This window comes from Sus scrofa, chromosome 2 (assembly GCF_054392235.1).
Source record: "Sus scrofa isolate SSC_HxYL_T2T_F1_AM1 chromosome 2, Sscrofa_HxYL_maternal_Yorkshire_Landrace_v2.0, whole genome shotgun sequence".
Taxonomy (NCBI): Eukaryota; Metazoa; Chordata; class Mammalia; order Artiodactyla; family Suidae; genus Sus; species Sus scrofa.
Genome location: NC_139384.1, coordinates 6,852,240 through 6,870,618, shown reverse-complemented (window position 1 = coordinate 6,870,618; position 18,379 = coordinate 6,852,240). Strand labels below are relative to the sequence as shown.

The 18,379-nt window shown below is 55.9% G+C and overlaps 1 protein-coding gene across 10 annotated transcripts; it reads right to left on the bottom strand.

Moving 5' to 3' along the window:
• Positions 1-5,681: 5,681 nt before the first annotated feature.
• On the bottom strand, positions 5,682-11,967 carry SLC25A45 (solute carrier family 25 member 45). 10 transcript variants are annotated; one of them, XM_085010750.1, is made up of 6 exons: positions 11,877-11,967; positions 10,824-10,867; positions 10,315-10,386; positions 9,820-10,237; positions 7,223-7,481; positions 5,682-7,115 (listed from the first exon to the last, which is right to left on the bottom strand). In XM_085010750.1, the coding sequence occupies exons 4-6, from the start codon at positions 9,982-9,984 to the stop codon at positions 6,847-6,849; spliced, it is 693 nt and encodes a 230-aa protein (XP_084866876.1). In that variant the 5' UTR covers positions 9,985-10,237; positions 10,315-10,386; positions 10,824-10,867; positions 11,877-11,967; the 3' UTR covers positions 5,682-6,846. The 10 variants fall into 10 exon arrangements, with proteins under 10 accessions (XP_084866876.1, XP_013849554.3, XP_084866878.1 ...); XM_013994100.3 differs by having other exon boundaries at positions 9,820-10,005; XM_085010752.1 differs by having other exon boundaries at positions 9,820-9,925.
• Between the last annotated feature and the right edge of the window lie 6,412 nt (positions 11,968-18,379).

Genomic DNA, 18,379 nt, shown 5'->3' with positions numbered 1-18,379 from the left:
TTGAATTCCTTTTTGCTGTGCCACTGCAGGAACTCCCGTGGGAATGTTTTTATTGGTTGCATTTAATCTCTTGAAAACATGAAGATCCTGATTTTTGGGCTCTCCTTTGAGAAACCTGTAGTTACTCCTACCAGGCACAAGGGGGCACTACTATCATGAGAAATTAATTTCTGAGAGGACGGTGTGCAGCAGCAAAAGGGTAGTCTGGGAGCAGGTGCTGTGGTTCCTGGTTCACAGGCGAGCCCATCTCACTGTTTTTCCCACCACAGGGAGAGGCAGGTTTCTTTGTATAGATGGAGGTTTCCTGTTCTACTCTTTCGCTAAATGTGTAGCCCCTTCCAGAATCTTAATGTATGAGTCTTGGGTTCCACTCCCTTACTGTCAGTGCCAAAGTCTCATCTTCTGTTCTGTGTTTCTTTAATCTCCGAGGTCACAGTATTAGCACTTGCCCCAAGGGCAGCACAGTTCCAGCTTGTGGTTTATACTCTCTCATCCTTGTTTCGAAGGGGTCTTTGGGAAGTTCCCTTACTTCTGGCAAAATTAGCAATGGTTTTAAAGTCATGTTTGTTTGTTTTTGTCTTTTTGCCATTTCTTGGGCTGCTCCCGCGGCATATGGAGGTTCCCAGGCTAGGGGTCCAATCGGAGCTGTAGCTGCCAGCCTACTGCCAGAGCCAGAGCAACACAGGATCCGAGCCGCGTCTGCGACCTACGCCACAGCTCATGGCAATGCTGGATCCTTAACCCACTGAGCAAGGGCAGGGATAAAACCGGCAACCTCATGGTTCCTAGTTGGATTTGTTAACCACTGCGCCACGACGGGAACCTGTCATGTTTATTATAATGGATCTGGAATCTAGTTGCTTTATAGCATGAGGACTCTATGTAAAATCTAGAGCACCAAGGCTGGTGCTCCAGACAGGAAGGCCAGGTTTCATTCATTTATTTATTTGTTTGCTCAACAGCTAGTTATTGAGCACTTCCGTATGACAGCAATTTGTTTATTTGTTTATTTGCTTTTTTTTAGGGCTGCACCCGAGGCATATGGAAGTTCCCAGACTAGGGATCCAATCGGAGCTACAGCTGCTGGCCTACACCACAGCCACAGCAACACTGGATCCTTAACCCACTGAGCGAGGCCAGGGATCGAACCCACAACCCCATGGTTCCTAGTCGGAATTCATTTCCGCTGCGCCACGACGGGAGCTCCCTGTACGATAGCAATTTTGATCAGCAAAAGAGTCAAGGTCTCTGCTGCGTGGAGCTCATCGTTTAGAGGAGAGATAGTTATAATTCTATAGAGTCGCACAAATGAAAGTATGTGATTACAACTGGAAGGGACGAATGATACAAAGGCACAAGCCAGTGGTTCTCAAACTGTGCCCTCACCAGCAGCACCTGGGGACACAGAGAAATGCAAATTCTTAGATCCTCCCCAAACTGGTTGAATCAGAAACTCTGAGGTGGGACCCAAGAGTATGTATGTTTTGGGTCGCACCCGCGGGATGCAGAAGTTCCCAGGCCAGGGATCAAACCCATGCTGCAGCAGTGACCCGAACCACAGCCATGACAATGCCAGATCCTTTAACTACTGGGCCAGCAGGGAACTCCACGTCCTCTTTATCTACTCATCCATTGATGTGTATTTAGGTTGTTTCCATGTCTCGGCTGCTGTAAATAATGCTGCAACGCACACAGGGTGCAGGTATCTTTTTGAAACACGGTTTTGTCCGGATAGATGCCCAGGGGGCACCTGATCTATTTAAGGAAACAAGAAAGGATGAATTGTCCAGGGGCTTTGGAGGCTGTGGGAAGGAACTTGCCCTGACTCCTCAGAGCAATAGGAGGCTATCGAGGGGGACAAGGGGAGTGACCTGATCAGATTTGCATTTGAAAAGAGTTTTTTGTCCAGACCCCACACAGAACCAGGCTGCCTGGTGCCATATTAGGATTGGCAAAGAGAGAGGGAGTCCTAGAAAACTTTGGAGGCAGGATAAACAGGAGTTGAGGACCGCAGGAGAGGAGAGCTGCCCCCGAGATGGCTGGCCCCGGGAGACTCCAAGAACCTTCGGGATGCTCGAAGGTCCATGCCTGGGAGTTCCTGTTGAGGTGCAGCAGAAACAAACCCCACTAAGATCCATGAGGTCTCTGGTTCAATCAAGGGTGGGTTAAGGATCTGGTGTTGCCATGAGTGGTGGTGTAGGCTGCAGACGTGGCTCAGATCTGGTGTGGCTGTGGCTGTGGCTGGCATCTGTAGCTCCGATTGGACCCCACCCTGGGAACCTCCCCGTGCCAATGGGTGCGGCCCTAAAAAGCAAAAAAAAAAAAAAAAAGTGTTTGCCCAAGTTATAAACCTGTGACTCTCAGTCACCACCCCCATTTTCAATCTCAGAGAAGGTTCATTTGCTATTTCCTAGTTCTTTGGGACTCCTATCTGAGCAAGTCACAAGGAGCAAATAACATCTGTTAATTCCTTAAGGAGTTTAACACATGTGCTCTGAGACCCCGATGATGTAAAAACATCTGGCTTTTTAAAAATATCTTCAGCCATTTCCTGCCTGATCTTTGTTTATCTTTCCATCCTCCTTTCCAAGAGGAGGGAATTGTTTTCTCACTAATCTCGCCCCGCTTAACCCTCACCTCACCATTCTGCCCGCCCAGCCAGCAGCGCTTGCCCTGGGCCAGCGGAAGCAAGAGGGCCTGGCCCGAAGCGGCTGCCACGCTCTCCAGTTCTCAGGAGGCCCCTAAAGGAAGGGAGCACCAGCCCTTCCAAGATGCGTCTGGACAGAACCAGAGACCAGAAACAGACACCCACGCCCAGCAGTGCAAAGCCACACTCACAGGCATGGTAACTGCCCCTGCAAAAGGATTTAATTGAAACAACATCAAAAGAGGATTTTTATTTTTTTTATTTATTTATTTTTTTTTAATTTTTTATTTTTTTTTTGTCTTTTGTCTTTTTGTTGTTGTTGCTATTTCTTGGGCCGCTCCCGCGGCATATGGAGGTTCCCAGGCTAGGGGTTGAATCGGAGCTGTAGCCACCGGCCCACGCCAGAGCCACAGCAACGCGGGATCCCAGCCGCGTCTGCAACCTACACCACAGCCCACGGCAACGCCGGATCATTAACCCACTGAGCAAGGGCAGGGACTGAACCCGCAACCTCATGGTTCCTAGTCGGATTCGTTAACCACTGCGCCATGACGGGAACTCCAAAAGAGGATTTTTAAATTGTGCTCTCTTGCTAACCAGTGATGCGGTTAGAAAGGACCAACTACAGACGACCACTCTGACCTCCTGCCCCCTCCTTGCCCAGTTTCTAAGAGCCACCTCCTCTTTCCGCTGTGCCCCCTCTGAGCCAGCCATCAGCTCCTCAAGGTGTTCCAGGGACTGCTGCCCAACTCTGCTGAGACCGGCCTGCAATCCCTGGCGCTGGGGTGTCCTGGACTGGCCACTGGGGCTCATGGACAGACCCATTGGAAGGGATCTCAGAGGTAACTGGGGCACAGAAAGGGCAGTGACTGTTTCGGAAAGACCAGGAACAGGCTCCCTGAATCTGTGCAGGAGTGAAGGCCCTGGAGACAGGAATTCAAGTCACTTCCTCCAGACTCACAACTTTCTTAGCTTGAAAGGGCAGTGTATTTCAGCTATTAGAATCATCCAGAACACAATTTCTTTGGCTTTAGCCTGTGTAAAAGGTACAGGGAAATCTCTCTCTTTTTTTTTTTTTTGCTTTTTAGGGCCGCACCCATGGCGTATGGAGAATCCCAGACTAGGGGTCCAATCAGAGCTACAGCTGCCGACCTACACCACATCCACAGCAATGCCAGATCCTTAACCCACTGAATGAGGCCTGGGATCGAACCCACATCCTCATGGATACTGGTTGGGTTCGTGACCTCTGAGCCACGACGGGAACTCCTGTACCACATCTTCTTAATCCATTCATCTGCTGATGGACGTTTAGGTCGTTTCCCTGTCTCTGCTATTGTGAATGGTGCTGCAATGAACATAGGGCTGCATGTATCTTTTTCAATGAAAGTTTTGTCCAGATGTAAGCCCAGGAGTGGGATTTCTGTATTCAGTTTTCTGAAGGTACCTCCGTACTGTTCTCCATGGTGGTTGTACCAATTTACATTCCCACCCACAGTGTAGGGGGGGTTCCCTTTTCTCCACACCCGCTCCAGCATTTGCTATGTGTGGGCTTATTAATGATGGCCATTCTGACCAGTGTGAGGTGGTACCTCGCTGTAGTTTTGCCTGGCATTTCTCTAATATTTTCACATGCCTGTTGGTCATCGGCATATCTTCTCTGGAGAAATGTCTATTCAGGTCTTCTGCTCATTTTTCAACTGGGTTATTTTTGGTTTTGTTTTTCTTTTTGCTGTTAAGTTGTATGAGTTGTGTCTATGTTGGAGATTAAGCCCTTGTTGCATCATTTGCAACTATTTTCTCCCGTTCTGTAGGTTGTCTTTTTGGGTTTTTTGTTTGTTTGCTTTGTTTTTATTTTAGTTTTTATTTGATTTTATCTTTGCCTTTTAGGGCCGCACCCATGGTGTATGATAGTTTCCAGGCTAGGGGTCAAATTGGAGCCATAGCTGCCAGCCTACACAGCAACCACAGCAATGCAGGATCCGAGCTGTGTCTTCGACCTACACCACAGCTCATGGCAGTGCTGGATCCTTAACCCACTGGCCGAGGCCGGGGACCGAACCCACATCCACGTGGATCCTATTTGGGTTTGTTACCGCCGCGCCAGCACAGAACCCGCCTTCTTCCCATTTTATAGTCTCGCCTCTTTTGTCAAAGATTAATTGACTATAGCTGTCTGGCACAGGGAAACCTTTGCACAATGCAGATTCCTAGGCCCCGGCCTCAGCGATTCTGACTCTGTCCACCCAGGATGGGGCCTGGGATTCTGCATTTCTAACACCCCCCACACACACACACTCCAGGAAGTCCCAATGCTGCTACTGCTCCAACCACACTGGGAACCTCCCTGACCTCAGAACAAGCTACTGTGTTAGCTCAGGTGAAGGCCAAAGGGATGTCAGAATGCAGCTGCTCAGGGCAGACGGGTGGGCTGTGCTCCCAGAGTCCCTGGTTTCTGGGCGCCCCCGGCCGTGGCCCCGGGGTCGCCAGTTCCCACCAACAGTGAGGAATCTCACTGCAAGTAAGTGAAGGGCAACTGGCACGCATCACTTCCGCTCACATCTCCCTAGCAAGAACCCAGGCACGAGTCCCCACCGCGGGGAACGTAGCCTCGCTCAGCGGCCACGGGCCCTGTGGCCACACCGTGACAACAGAGGAAGGGAAGAACGACTTAGGGTACCACTGCAGTCTGTGGCGCACAATCTGGTAAACAGGCGCTCCGAGGAGCACGCGCAGAGCCTGACGCTCGGGTGAAGGTGAACGTAGGTGACTGATGGGAGACTGTCACAAGCCCCAGGTAGGGCAGGGGAGCAGAGTCCCTGGGCTCTGGAGGTGGAGGCTCAGACTCCTCCAGGCGAGCTGTGTGACATGCCAGCCAGGAGACCTGGGACTGTCCTTGAGTCAAGGCCCCATCCTCTGCAAATGGGTGCTAATACCGTGATTGTTTTCATAGGGTGTCCCAGTAAATGGCAGGAACTTCAGGCTTTCAGGTGAGGGGGGGCCCGGGTTCATCTCAAACCAGATCAGGACATTAGCCGGTACGAATTCTGCTCACTTTATTGCCAATTAAGTGAAATCTTTCAGCCAGTTTTTAATTCCCACTTGGCAATTGAAATGACTAAAGACAAGTGCCATGGATGGGAGTGTGTGAGACTGGCACCCCCGACTCCAGCACTGCTCCCCTGGGATGACCTGAGCAGGGCCGGGCAGGCAAACCTCACCGGGGCGGTGGAGGGGGGTCCAGAACCGAGGTAGTTGTCATGGCAGTTGGATGGCGGCACGGAAGTGGGGTGTGCACGCCCTGGACCAGGCACCTGTTGGGCTCCGTGCTGGGAAGCGATCAGAGTATGACCCCTGACCTCAAGGAGCGCCCAATCTAACTGGGAAGCCGAGAAGCAGACCCATAACGGTGATAAAGCCCAGGCGAAGGCCGTGATCAAGGCGTGCGGTCTGCAAACCCCAGTCAGTTCTGAGCAAGGGGAGGCGAGCAGAGGAAAGGACCCCAGGAGCCGGTGCTCAGCCCCAGGCACGGCAGGGTCACCCTGCAGGCACTGCCCACTGCAGCCCCAGAGGGAATGAGCCCTCTAGGTGGGAGGCAGTGAGGGAGCACAGCTTGTTTAGGGACCTCAAGCAGGTGGGGCTGCTGAGACCCAAGGGGCAGGAAAGCTGATGGGAAGGGGGCCGGGAGGAGGGGGAGTTGGGGCTTTTTCCTGAAGGTGATGGAGCCCGTGAAGGATTCTGGGCTGAAGAAGATATGAGGCTGCTCCTAGTTCACGCGGGGAGAGCTTAGAGGGGAGGTCAGGTGGGAGGCAGCTGGGAGGTCGTCCCTGGAATCCAGGGGGTGGCGAGTGAGCAGGAGGCCGAGCAGAGGCTCCAGAGCTCTTAAAAGGGTGAAGTCACAGGGTCACAGGATGGGGCCGGACTAGCACCGGCACCACAGGCTGTGAGTTTACTTCGCAGACTCAGGAAGTGAAGGAATCAAGGCCGGGGAGCTGGGAGGCTGAGGCCAGCCTTGGATTCTGGGTGGAGTCCGGGCCCCCAGGCCCCTTGCTCCCCAAACTGTCTCCCCAACTCCCTCTACATCTGAAGGTGCCTCTCCTCACATCCGAATCGCATCCTGATGCTCATCACCTTAGCCTCCAAACTGGGCAGTTGGGCGGTGGTCTCGCTAGGGAGCCGCTGGCCTCGCCGGGCCAGGTTCACCCCCAGGAGTGGAGGAGGTACTCGTAGCTGAGGAAGGTGACAGCGTTGACAGGAAAGGCGCGGGCGCTGTTGATGGTGAGCCCCCGGAAGAAGACCCCCAGTCCTTCCTGCCGGGCGCTGCTCACCATGCAGTCCAGCAGCCCCCGATACACCCTCTGCTTCAGCCCGGCCATCTGCATCCGGGACTTGATCACGTCTAAGGGGGTGGCTGTGACCCAGGAGGTGAGGCCGGCAAAGCCACCTGCCACCAGCACCGTGGCTGAGCCTGGGTAGGGGCAGTGCGGGGCGGGGGTCAGACTGAGGAACGAAGCATCCCGCCAGCGGCGTCTCCCTCCCCGACTCCTCCCTGCCCTCCCACGCCACTTCACTTACTGGGGTTCTGGCCATCTGGTGTGGACTGGCGACAGAGCCACTCATAGGTGACAAAATAGATTCCCATGGTGGGAGTGTCCCTCAGTGTCAGGGCCCAGGCTCCCCGGAACAGCCCCCGGGGCCCCTCGGCCTGGAAGATGGAGGCTGCACAGTGCACGGGCCCCCGGTATCGGGGCGGGGGGCTCCCCGGCTTCGCCCTTGGCTCAGTCTGGTTTTGTAGTCGGACTTTGATGAGGTCGAAAGGGGCCAAGCAATAGGCCTGTAGGGAAGGAAGCATGAAGGACCCGGGTGGGGCCTGGGGCAGGGACAGTCCCTTCCCCTTAGCAGGAGGAAGGCAGTGGGCAGAGAGGGCAGCATCTTCCTGCGGGACCTTGCCGCCCCCTCGGCCACTCTCAGCTTCTCCCTTGTGCAGCTGCGGACAGGCCAGAGCCCCCTGTCTCAGCATCAGCCCCCCCCCCGCCACCCACACGGCGACAGCGAGCAGCACTGCCCCTCCCCTCAGTCGAACTTGCTGGCACGCACACGGTGCTGAAGAAAGGATTCAGCCTGTGCCCACGAACAGCAAAGCACTGACCTCCTCCCCAGGGTTAAGGAGGCCTCTCCATGGCACTGGGGACTCAACTTCATAGACCCCCTTCCCCCGCCTCCCGCAGGACCTCTCTCAGCGGCCCCTGAGTGTGGAAGCATCTCTCACAAACTCCCACGCACGAGTGTCCCAGCAGAAGAGGGTGACAAGATGGGCGCTGGGGGTCCTTGAGCTCTTATCACCTGGCCGAGGCAGACAGGACCCAGATGCCGGGTACTCTTGGTGTTGGGGGTGGGGAGGGAGGCTGGGGAAGAGGCTCAGGTGGGGTCAAGGATGCAACAGGTCAAGGTCAGCTGTGGAAGTTCAGGTGGGGACTGAGCTCCAGGCTGAGGTTATGTGTCATTTACAGGCTTATGGGTCTTTTGTTTCTTTCTTTCATGGAAGGTACACGGCTCAGTTTCTCAGCCCTGGGATTAGGTGATGGCAGAGGAGGCTCGCAGTTGGCTCTGGTGGTGATCTTTAGAGGGTGGCAGCTTGCTTACTCCCCACCCCCGCAGGAAGGCCAGTGGGGTGGGGTCCCTCCCTGTGAGATGGCGCCCCAATGTCACCCTCCGGAGCCTGCGGGCAGTGCCGAGCTGAGGGCTCCTCCAAGGGGTGGGCTCCTGCGGGTGAGGAAGTGGCTGGGCCAAAGGCAGGGTGGCAGGCAAGGGTGGCCTAGGACATCACCCATCCCCACTTTGTGCCCTCAGGGACAGTGGGGACCTCAGACAGGGCTGCTCTTTTTGACGGTGTCAGCCTCAGCCGAGTCGAAAGCAGCTTTGGTGCTCATAAGAGGCTGCCGTTCCCTGCCCCGTGCTAACCAGTCCCTTCCGGCTCTCTGCCAGCTCCTCACTAGAACACACTCTCCGCTCCAGGACCCCGTGAACCAGAGCCAGGGGCTTGATGGCAACCCTGGGCTCCAGTTGGTCTCAGGACCCTGTCCCCGTCAGCAAACCGACAGGCCCAGTTCTGCCATCTGTTCCGCTTTCTGAGGAGCTGGAGGGGAGGGGGGACTAAGGAGCTGGGCCCGGCTGAGCCTAAAGCAGGCCACTTGGCCTGGGGGCTCATTCTTTTCCCTGTTTTTTGGGGGTGCAGTTCTCAAGGTTTGGGAAACATGCGGGCATGTGCCCTGCACAAGAGGCAGAAGGAAAGCCAGGACCTTTGGGGTCTCATGGATCGTTAATGCACCTCGGGAGCCCCTGACTGTCCTTTGTCCTTGCTCTTTGCCCCGGGAAGCGTACAGGAGCATCAGGGCAGGTGGGTAGAGGGTGACCTAAGGTCCCCTGTTGGTGTGGGGTGGAGCCAGGTGCATGCCCTCTGCCTCTGGGCGCAGGCACCCCACTAAGCTGGGAGTCCCCCGGGTGCCTGGGGGCCCCTCTTCCCTCCCTAAAGAGCCTGATACAGAAGTGCCGAGAACCAAAAATGATCAGAGTCACTTAATGATTAACCCCTGAATCCTCTCCCAGTGTGACCTATGGACGCCCCCCGTGAGCCTCACAGATGGCAGCCACCGGGCACAGGGGTGAGCAGGGCAGGGCTGGGGGAAGGGGATGGGACCATGCCAGACGAAGGGGCTGGGGCGGCTGTCAGTTCTCCGAGGTGAAAGGTCACCTTGGGGAGAGGTCTTCCCACAGCTCGAGGCTGGCAGACCCCCTGCAGAGCGGGGGGGCAAGCCCGGTCAGCCTCAGAGCGGGCACCAACTGCTTCTCCGCGTTGTCTCCTGGGCACTGTCTCCCCCCACCCCGGTTCTGCCTACCTTTTGCCCCCTCTGTTTATCCATGACCTTCCCCTCCAGACCTGCAGCCTGGAAGGTCACGGCTCAGCTGGGCCAGGTCACAGGGAGCAGCCAGGAGCAGCCCGTTTCCCCACAGCTCCTCGTGTTCCCCTTGGGAACCTGGGCTCTGCAGCTCTGGGTCGCCAGAGGGGGCAGGGAGGGAAAGCAGTGAACACCCATCCCTGTGCCCGTGCGTGCATCCGTGTGTGCGCGCGTGTGTGTGTGTGTACCCTCGTGTGCCCCTGCACGCCCCCTCACCTGCAGGAAGCCCCCGGTGCAGCCGGCTATGAAGACGTGCGTGTAGCTGGGCGGCTGGGCCCGCCGCTCCTGGTGGGAGGTGGCGGTCAGGGCCAGCAGGGCGTTGCTATAGACCCCGAAGAGGACAGAGTTGACCACAGCTATGCTTGCGATGGGGAAGCTCATTCCCTTGAAGAAGCCCAGGAGCTACAGAGAGACACGGCTAGAGGGGTGGGGGCGGTGGTGACTGCCCCTTTGCCCTCTCCAGCCCTGGCAGGGCCTCCTCTGGCTGGAAACCACTCCTGGGCCCGGCCTCGAGGAGGCGGAGGCAGACTAAGGCTGGGGACGGCTCAGCGCCTCCTTGGGGGCACCCGGCCACCGCTCAGGCCCCCAGTGGTCCCAGATTTGGGTCTTCTCTCTCTCTTTCAGGGACAGAGCACTGCTGGGGGAGAAGGAAGTGGGCACAGACTGCCCAGAGGCCTCCCGCCCCAAAGCCCCCAAAAGCAGGCCACCCACCGACTCATGGCGGTAAGTCTTGACCATACAGTCAACGATGCCCCGGTACGTGGTCTGGGTCTGCAGTCGCACCTGCAGGGAGCACCGAGCATGTGGGCAGGCCGGGCATCCAGCCTGGCTCATCCCTCTGCCCCTTCAGTTTTGTTTTTGTTTTGCTTTTTAGGGCCACTTCCGTGACATATGGAGGTTCCCAGGCTAGGGGCTGACTTGGAGCTACAGCTGCTGGCCTCTACCACAGCCACAGCAACGCGGGATCCGAGCTGCATCTGCGACCTACACCACAGCTCACGGCAATACGGGATCCTTAACCCACTGAGCGAGGCCAGGGATCGAACCTGCAACGATGGTTCCTAGTAGGATTTGTTTCTGCTGCGCCACGACGGGAACTCCATCCCTCTGCCCCTTTGGCAGGAGAGATGGGAACCAGCCTCCATCAGTCAGGCCCTGCTGTCACCCAATGTCTGGGCAGGTGACATCTTTCATTGCTCAGGTGCCTCCCCCAGACTCACCTTTACAGTGTCGAAGGGGTGTCCCAGGACCAAGCCCAGAGCTCCTGTGGTGACAAGAAGGTGCTGTGAGTGAGGCCCCTGGGGCCGGGCCGAGGAAGCAAGTTTATACCCGGAGGGGAGCGGGATTCAGGCAGGAGGAAGGGGAGCAGGGCCTTCCTTCCAGACTCCAAAGAAATGCCAGCTGGGCCCCTTGCACCCTCCTCCAGACTGGGCACGGGCTAGGAAGGTCTGGGGACAGGGAGACGATGAGAGAGCCCGGCCCTGCCTGGAGGACACACATGCAGGGGGAGGAGCCAAACACAGAGCCCCCCGTGCACCTTGCTGACCCATCTGTGGGCCTCCAGCACTCCCACCCCCCTGCCAGCTTTGCTCCCTCCTTCCTTCAACTTACTGCCCCATATCTAGTGCAGGGCGTGATCCAGGCACTGCCCTCCCAGCGCTCTGCCCCGCAGCCGCCAGTGCAGAGCTGGGGCCCATAGGGGAGCCTTGCTGGCACCAGAGGAGAAGGACCCAGCCCCCAGCCGCATTCCCACTTCCCGGGCTTGCCCTACATTACAGATGGTGGTCCTGCAGCTTTGGGCAAGGTCACCGTCCCCGGAAGGCAGCTTCTGAATGTTCCTTTTCCAAAGAGAAATGTCACCCAGAAGGTGAGCCAGGGCCACAGCACAGCTGGGCTCAGGGCATGCGGCCCATTGCCAGGTAGGGCAGAAGCCCTAAGGGGCATGCAGGACAGCAGGTGAGGTCAAAGGTAAACTTCCTTTCTCAGCCAAGCCGGGGCTGTAGGCACATCTGGGAAGCGCTCACCTTGGCTGCCCCTCTCGGCAGGTGTCTGGCAGCACACCTGGCAGGTGTCTGGCGGCAGAGCCTTAGGACCTGAGAACCTGCCCACCCACACCTTCCTCTCCTCGCCCCTCAGCAACTCCCAGGAGGCTCTGGGACAGCTGTTTCCAGGGCCACCAAGGCTTTGGCTTCCGCTCCTCCTGTGTCACCCACCTTCCCCAGAAGTGACCGGCAATTGGGACTGATAGGACAGAAGAAAAACAAATGTCTCACCGGAGATCCAGCCGGCCACAAACTCCTCCACGGGCATTGTCTAGCAGGGGCAGGTGCTGGTGGCTCCAGCAGAAGAGACGCGGGTGAAAGTGTAATCGCACCCTCCCCGGCCCCCAGACTGATAATCCGCTACTAATGTTTAACCCTGGGCGAAGTCCCGGTGCCAAGACCTCAGGCACTAGGACAGGGAGTGAGGCGGCTTGGGTGGCCTGGTGGGCTGGAGATGTGCAGAGTGTGAAATCTCACAGAACAAGGGCATGGCCCACAGTGGCCGGGCCCCCCCACAACGACCTGGCAGCATGACCAGGCCTGGGAGCCCAGCCCAGGCCCTGCCGGGCCCCTCCAGTGCTGCCTCGGTCAGCAAGGGTTTAAGGAGCCTGCTCAGAGCAAGGCCCCGGCCTGGCCCAAACTCCCATTCGTGCCCACAGCACCACACAGTGAGCTGCCAGCTCACCCCGGGACGGCAGCGCAGAGGGGCTGGCGGGGTGCGGCCTGGCCACCAGGAGGCAGGTCCAGGGCTGAGCAGTGACTCACCAGGGCCGGAAGGCCACCTTCTCCCCGGGTTGTTGGGTTGTTTACGACTGACTCCTCGTGTGTCACAAGCAGCCTCCCTTGCCTCCTCCTCTCCTGGCCTCCTTCCCAGGGGAAGGCCAGGCGCTCAGTGAACAGAGGGTGGGTGTCTCTCTGCTTGGGGGGGACTGGGCTATGACCACCCATTTCTCTTTGGACAACAGCCCAAACTGACAGTGGGGGGACCTGCTCCTGTCTCTTCCTCTGCTTCCTCAGACCAACCTTCTGTGGCCCGTTCATGCTGGAGCGGGGCCATTCCACTCACCCGCTGGCTCTCTTAGCTGCATATAGTGAAACACACTCACTCTTGGTTTTTTGCGTTTGGTGGGGGGTTTTTTGGTTTGTTTTTTTGGCCTTGCCCCATAGCACACAGAAGTTCCCAGGCCAGGGATTGAACCTGCACCACAGCTGCCACCCGAGCCACAGCAGTGACAACCCCGGATCCTTAACCTGCTGAGCCACCAGGGAATTCCTCACTCTTTGTTTTGAAAATGATATTTTGTATCACTTAATTTTTTTAAAATCTTTTTCTTGGGGGGTGCCCCCATAGCATGTGGAAGTTCCCAGGCTAGGGGTTGAATCAGAACTACAGCTGCTGACCTACACCACAGCCACAGCAACTTGGGATTCAAGCTGCATCTGTGAACTACCCTACAGCTCACGGCAACGCCGGATCCTTAACCGCTGAGCGAGGCCGGAGATCGAACCCGTGTCTTCATGGATACTAGTTGGGTTTGTTACCGCAGAGCCACGAGTGGAATGTCCTCATATCATTTAAAAATTTGTTGCATCTTTTTATAAATCTGGTGATTGCTCACATGCTAGGTTTTCCAGAAGTGGCTGGTACTTTTATTTTTGCCTACTCTCTCATCTCTCTCTCTCCCTCAGAAGAGGGCAGTGTACATGGCGTGGAAGCAGCCCGGCCTTTGGCATCGTCAAGAGGGGGTTCCAGGCGCAGCTGGATCCTGGCCCGGATCCGTGGCCAGGCACATGCTTTCTGAGGTTCTCTGCTCGCATGTCATTTGGGAGTTTCCGTCAAAGGGGGTTTCCAGATGTTGGCATTGTCATCAGAAAAGCATCAATAAACCCATAATAAGAATAGAAAAGAGTTTTATTTGAGCCAAACTGAGGACAATAGCCAGAAGACAGCCTCTCAGATGATTGAGCAACTGCTCCAGAGAAGCATGGGTTTCAGCCTAGTTTTACACCTTGTCAGAACAAAGAACATCAAACAAGTCAGGGATACATCCTTCAAGGTTTCAAAAAAAACAAAAAACAAAAAAAAACAAAACAGATCAGCAAGTCAGTATGGCCTTGGCACCTGGGAGGGGAGTCTTACCCCTGAAGGAGACCAGCCCTGGAGTCCCAGGAAGAAAAGCACTTAAATCTTTATTTTTAACATGGATTTTTTTACATCTGGTCAATGCACCCTTTTCTCTAATAATTAAAGCAGATGTACAATGTATGTTTGACAGGCCACAAGCAGGCTGTTTTAGGTTAGCATAACATTTGAAATAATGTGGGAGTTCCCTGGTGGCGCAGTGGGTTAAGGATCCAGCAAGGTCACTGCTGTGGCTTGGGTCGCCGCTGTGGCTTGGCTTGGGTTTGATCCCTGGCCCCGGAACTTCCACATGCCACAGGTGCAGGCAAAAGAAATAAATTAACTCCTGTAGCAACTGGAATGACTTCCCCATGACTTAATAAGTGACCATTGCTTTTCTCAGGGTCCACTTTTCAGAATCCCATCACCCAGGGCCATGTTTCTGCCCCCGTCTCTGTTAAATGCATGTGGATCCCTGGGAGAAACGGTCCTGTGAGACAGTAGTGGGGGTTGGGATATGGGGACTCAGGCACAGCACGGTGGTGGCAGACCCGTGGGTGCCAGCAAGGGGCTGACTCCAAGTCTGGCTGCAAACCAGGAGGGATGCGGTGTCAGGAGAGCGTGGCCGCGCACAGATGTGACGTGTTTTCTGCATGGTCAGTCATAAAATATATGGTCAGATTTCTCTTCTCAGGAATGCTGGGAAGTTGGGGCCTGGGGTGGGGTTGGGGTGGGGGGCGGTTCTTCCCTCAAGGGCACAGAGATCCAGGACTCAGGTGCCATTGCCCAGAGAAAACTGTAAAGACCCCAAATGTGGTGCAAACCCCTGGGGTCGCTTCCACCCCTCCCTTTCTCTCAGCCCTGCCACCGTCCATGAGCAAATTGTCTTCCCATTAGCTTCAAAACACATCCGGGGAGTTCCCGTCGTGGCGCAGTGGTTAACCAATCCGACTAGGAACCATGAGGTTGCGGGTTCGATCCCTGCCCTTGCTCAGTGGGTTAACTATCCGGCGTTGCCGTGAGCTGTGGTGTAGGTCGCAGACGCGGCTCGGATCCCGCGTTGCTGTGGCTCTGGCGTAGGCTGGTGTCAACAGCTCCGATTAGACCCCTAGCCTGGGAACCTCCATATGCCGCAGGAGCGGCCCAACAAATGGCAAAAGACAAAAAAAACAAAAACAAAAACAAAAAACACATCCGGAACCCAACCCCTCCTCGCCTCCTCCCCCGCTACCGTCCTGACCCAAAGCCACCAGCGCCTCCACTTGGATTCCTGCTCCCAGCTGGCCTCCCTGCCCCTCGCCCCTTCTGCTCTGTCCTCACTGCAGACAGGATGGAGTTGAAATCCAAGTCAGACCATGTCTCTGCTCTGCCCTGCACCCTTCAAAGGCCCCTCCCTGCTCGGAGTCAAACCCAAAGCCTCGGAGTTCCCGCTGTGGCACAACGGGATTGGCAGCATTTTGGGAGCACTAGGACGCAGGGCAGCCCAGCACAGTGGATAAGGATCCCGCGTTGCTGCCGCTGTGACTTAGGTCAAGACTGTGGCTTGAATCTGATCCCTGGCCTGGGAACTCCATATGCCTTGGGGTGGCCAAAAAAGAAAAAAATCAAAAAACAAAATACCATAGGTTCCCGTCATGGCGCAGTGGAAATGAATCCGACTAGGAACTATGAGGTTGTGGGTTTGATCCCTGGCCTCGCCCAGTGGGTTAAGGATCCGGCGTTGCTGTGAGCTGTGGTGTAGGTCAGAGACGAGGCTTGGATCCTGTGTTGCTGTGGTGTAGGCCAGCAGGTGCAGCTCTGATTTGCCCCCTAGCCTGAGAACTTCCATATGCCCTGGATGCAGCCCTAAAAAAAAGCAAAAACAAAACAAAACGAAAAACCCAAAAAACCAGACTTCCTCTGCTCTAGGTGCCCTCGAGGTGCTGCCCCCTAGCCTCTGCCCTCCTCCAGCCACCCTGGCCGCCTTCTCTTCAGGCAGGCCTCTGACTCCAGGCTGTCACACTGGCCGCTTCCTCCTCTAGTTGGCCTTGTCTGGCCTCGACTCGAGCACGGCCTGTGCCCTGGGCCCGCCCTCACTGGCTCCCTGAACCTGCCATCTGCTCCGCCTGCCCAGCGTTCCTGCTGCCCCTCCCCTGCCCAACCTTGTCTCTTGCTCATCACCTCCTGACACTATGCCATTAACCTGTCTGTCTAGACAGGGCTCTCTGGCTGTTTTGTTCGCTAATGTTCTCCTGAAGGCTTAAAACAGTGTATGACACAGAGCAAACATTCAATAAATATTCATTAAGGAGTACCCTGGTGGCCTAGCAGTTAAGGACTCGGCATTATCATTGCTGTGGCTCGGGTTGTGGCTCAGGTTCAATCCCTGTCCTGGGAACTTCCACATACCTCAGGCATGACAACAACAACAATGACGACGACAAATTCAGAGAGTTCCTGCTGTGGCTCAGCAGGTTAAGAACCCAACTAGGACCCATGAGGATGGGGGTTCGATCCCCGGCCCCTCAGTGGGTTAAGGATCCAGTGTTGCCTCGAGCTGCAGTGTAGGTTACAGAGGCAGCTGGGATCTGGCATCGCTGTGGCTGTAGGGTAGGCTGGCAGCCACAGCAGCTCCGATTCAACCCCTGGAATTCAACCATATGCAGAGGGTATGGCCCTAAAAAAAAATTCACTGAAGGAATGAATGAGTGAACAAATCAGGGACCAGCCTGCCCTGGGTCTCCACTTCTCTGTCCTCATCTCCAGAGGGCCCCAAAGAATATAAAGTTCCCCCAATGTCCCCAACCTGCCCGTCCAGATTTCACTGCGGCTCTTAGTCACACATCAGATGCCCAAGGGCAAGTCCCACTGTCCCCTCTCCTTTCCTGCTGCTGCCAAATCACACGGTATCCACGCCCACTACTTTCTCGTGGGTGGACAGGCTCCAGGGAGCAGGGTTCCATCTCTGACCTCCTCCCCCCGGAGCTGCCTGGGGCTCCTTGTGCTGCCCCCAAAGTCCCTCCCGAGCACTGGGTTCTGCTGGAGTGCTGGGCTGTAGTCCCCGTTCTGCAGCTTGTTCTCCCCAAGTGATGCTGGGCAATCCCTTCTGCGGGGCTGCATGATGGGCGAAAGTAAGGGACCAGCCCAGCAGCTCGAGGCGGCTAAGGCCGTTTGGTTCTTAAAGGTCTTCAGGCTGCCCTGTCATGTCAGAAGGGCCCCACTCTCTGCTCCAGCCCCGCTACACCTCCCCAGTTCAAGGGACACCCTGCCCTTGACTTTCCTCCGAGCCTTGCAGAAGGACAGCCCCAGCCCTGGCTAGCTCTCCACTCCTCCTGCCGGTGCCAGCAGCTTACCCTCTGCCTGGCGGAAAAGAGCTCTTATCTGGATGCTGACTACTCACAACCTGCAAAACGTCCTCACCTACTGCCAAACCCGCCACACACCCTCCCCCTGGTGCTCATGCCCCCTTCCCCACCACTGCCGCCAGGGCCACCCCGTCTTAGGACCTGCTGTGTTCTTTTTTTTGTTTGTTTCTTTTTATAGCCACACCTGCAGCATATGGAAGTTCCCAGCCAAGGGTCTAATCTGAGTTGTGGCTGCCAGCCTACGCCACGGCCACAGCAACGCCAGATCCAAGCCACGTCTGCAACCTACACCACAGCTCACGGCAATGCCGGATCCTTAACCCACTGAGCGAGGCCAGGGATCAAACTCATATCTTCATGGATACTAGTCAGGTTCTTAACCCACTGAGCCACAATGGGAACTCCCTCACCTGCTCTTTTCTGATTTCTCAAGGCTTCCCCAAGTTCAAAGCCTGCTCCCGGAGCTCCCGCTTCAGGAATGTCTTTCAGGGCCCCTCCTCGCTGGACCTGGGTTCCAGGCTCCTCACCACCACCACACAAACTGCCAGATGTCAGCTTGGTTATCAAACCTCTCTGATCCTGTTTTCTCAGCATAAAATGAGGACAGAGGAGTTCCCGTCGTGGCGCAGTGGTTAACAAATCCGACTAGGAACCATGAGGTTGCGGGTTCGGTCCCTGCCCTTGCTCAGTGGGTTAGGTATCCGGCGTTGCCATGAGCTGTGGTGTAGGTTGCAGACGCAGCTCGGATCCCGCATTGCTGTGGCTCTGGTGTAGGCCGGTGGCTACAGCTCCGATTCGACCCCTAGCCTGGGAACCTCCATATGCCACGGGAGTGTCCCAAAGAAATAGCAAAAAGACAAAAAAAAAAAAAAATGAGGACAGAATATGCGCCTCTTAGTATGAGGATTAAAGCGCTTAGAAAAGAGTCTAGCACGTTGAACATGCTCCACAGATGGCAGCTGCTATTACTCTTATTTCCACTCACAGGGTCCATGAGGGTGACATGAGGGAACACGGGAATGGGCCTCCCACACAGTAGGTGCCAAGGAACCAAGGACCCTGCTCTTCCTGCTTGTGGCATTTTCTAGCTCTTCAGGCAATTCTGTCATCTTATGTAGCTCTTTTTTTTTTTTCCTGTCTTTTTAGGGCTGCACCTGAGGCATATGGAAGTTCCCAGGATGGGGGTTGAATCAGAGCTGCAGCCATTGGCCTACACCACAGGCGCAGCAACGCTAGATCCAAGCCGCATCGGTGACCTACATCCCAGC

Coding starts and splice junctions, on each gene's coding strand:
- SLC25A45 (XM_013994100.3), bottom strand. CDS start 11,913: ATGCCCGTGGAGGAGTTTGTGGCCGGCTGGATCTCCG. Junction 10,387..10,823: donor ACCCCTTCGACACTGTAAAG/GTGAGTCTGGGG, acceptor TGCTCCCTGCAG/GTGCGACTGCAGACCCAGAC. Junction 10,006..10,314: donor AGACTTACCGCCATGAGTCG/GTGGGTGGCCTG, acceptor GTCTCTCTGTAG/CTCCTGGGCTTCTTCAAGGG.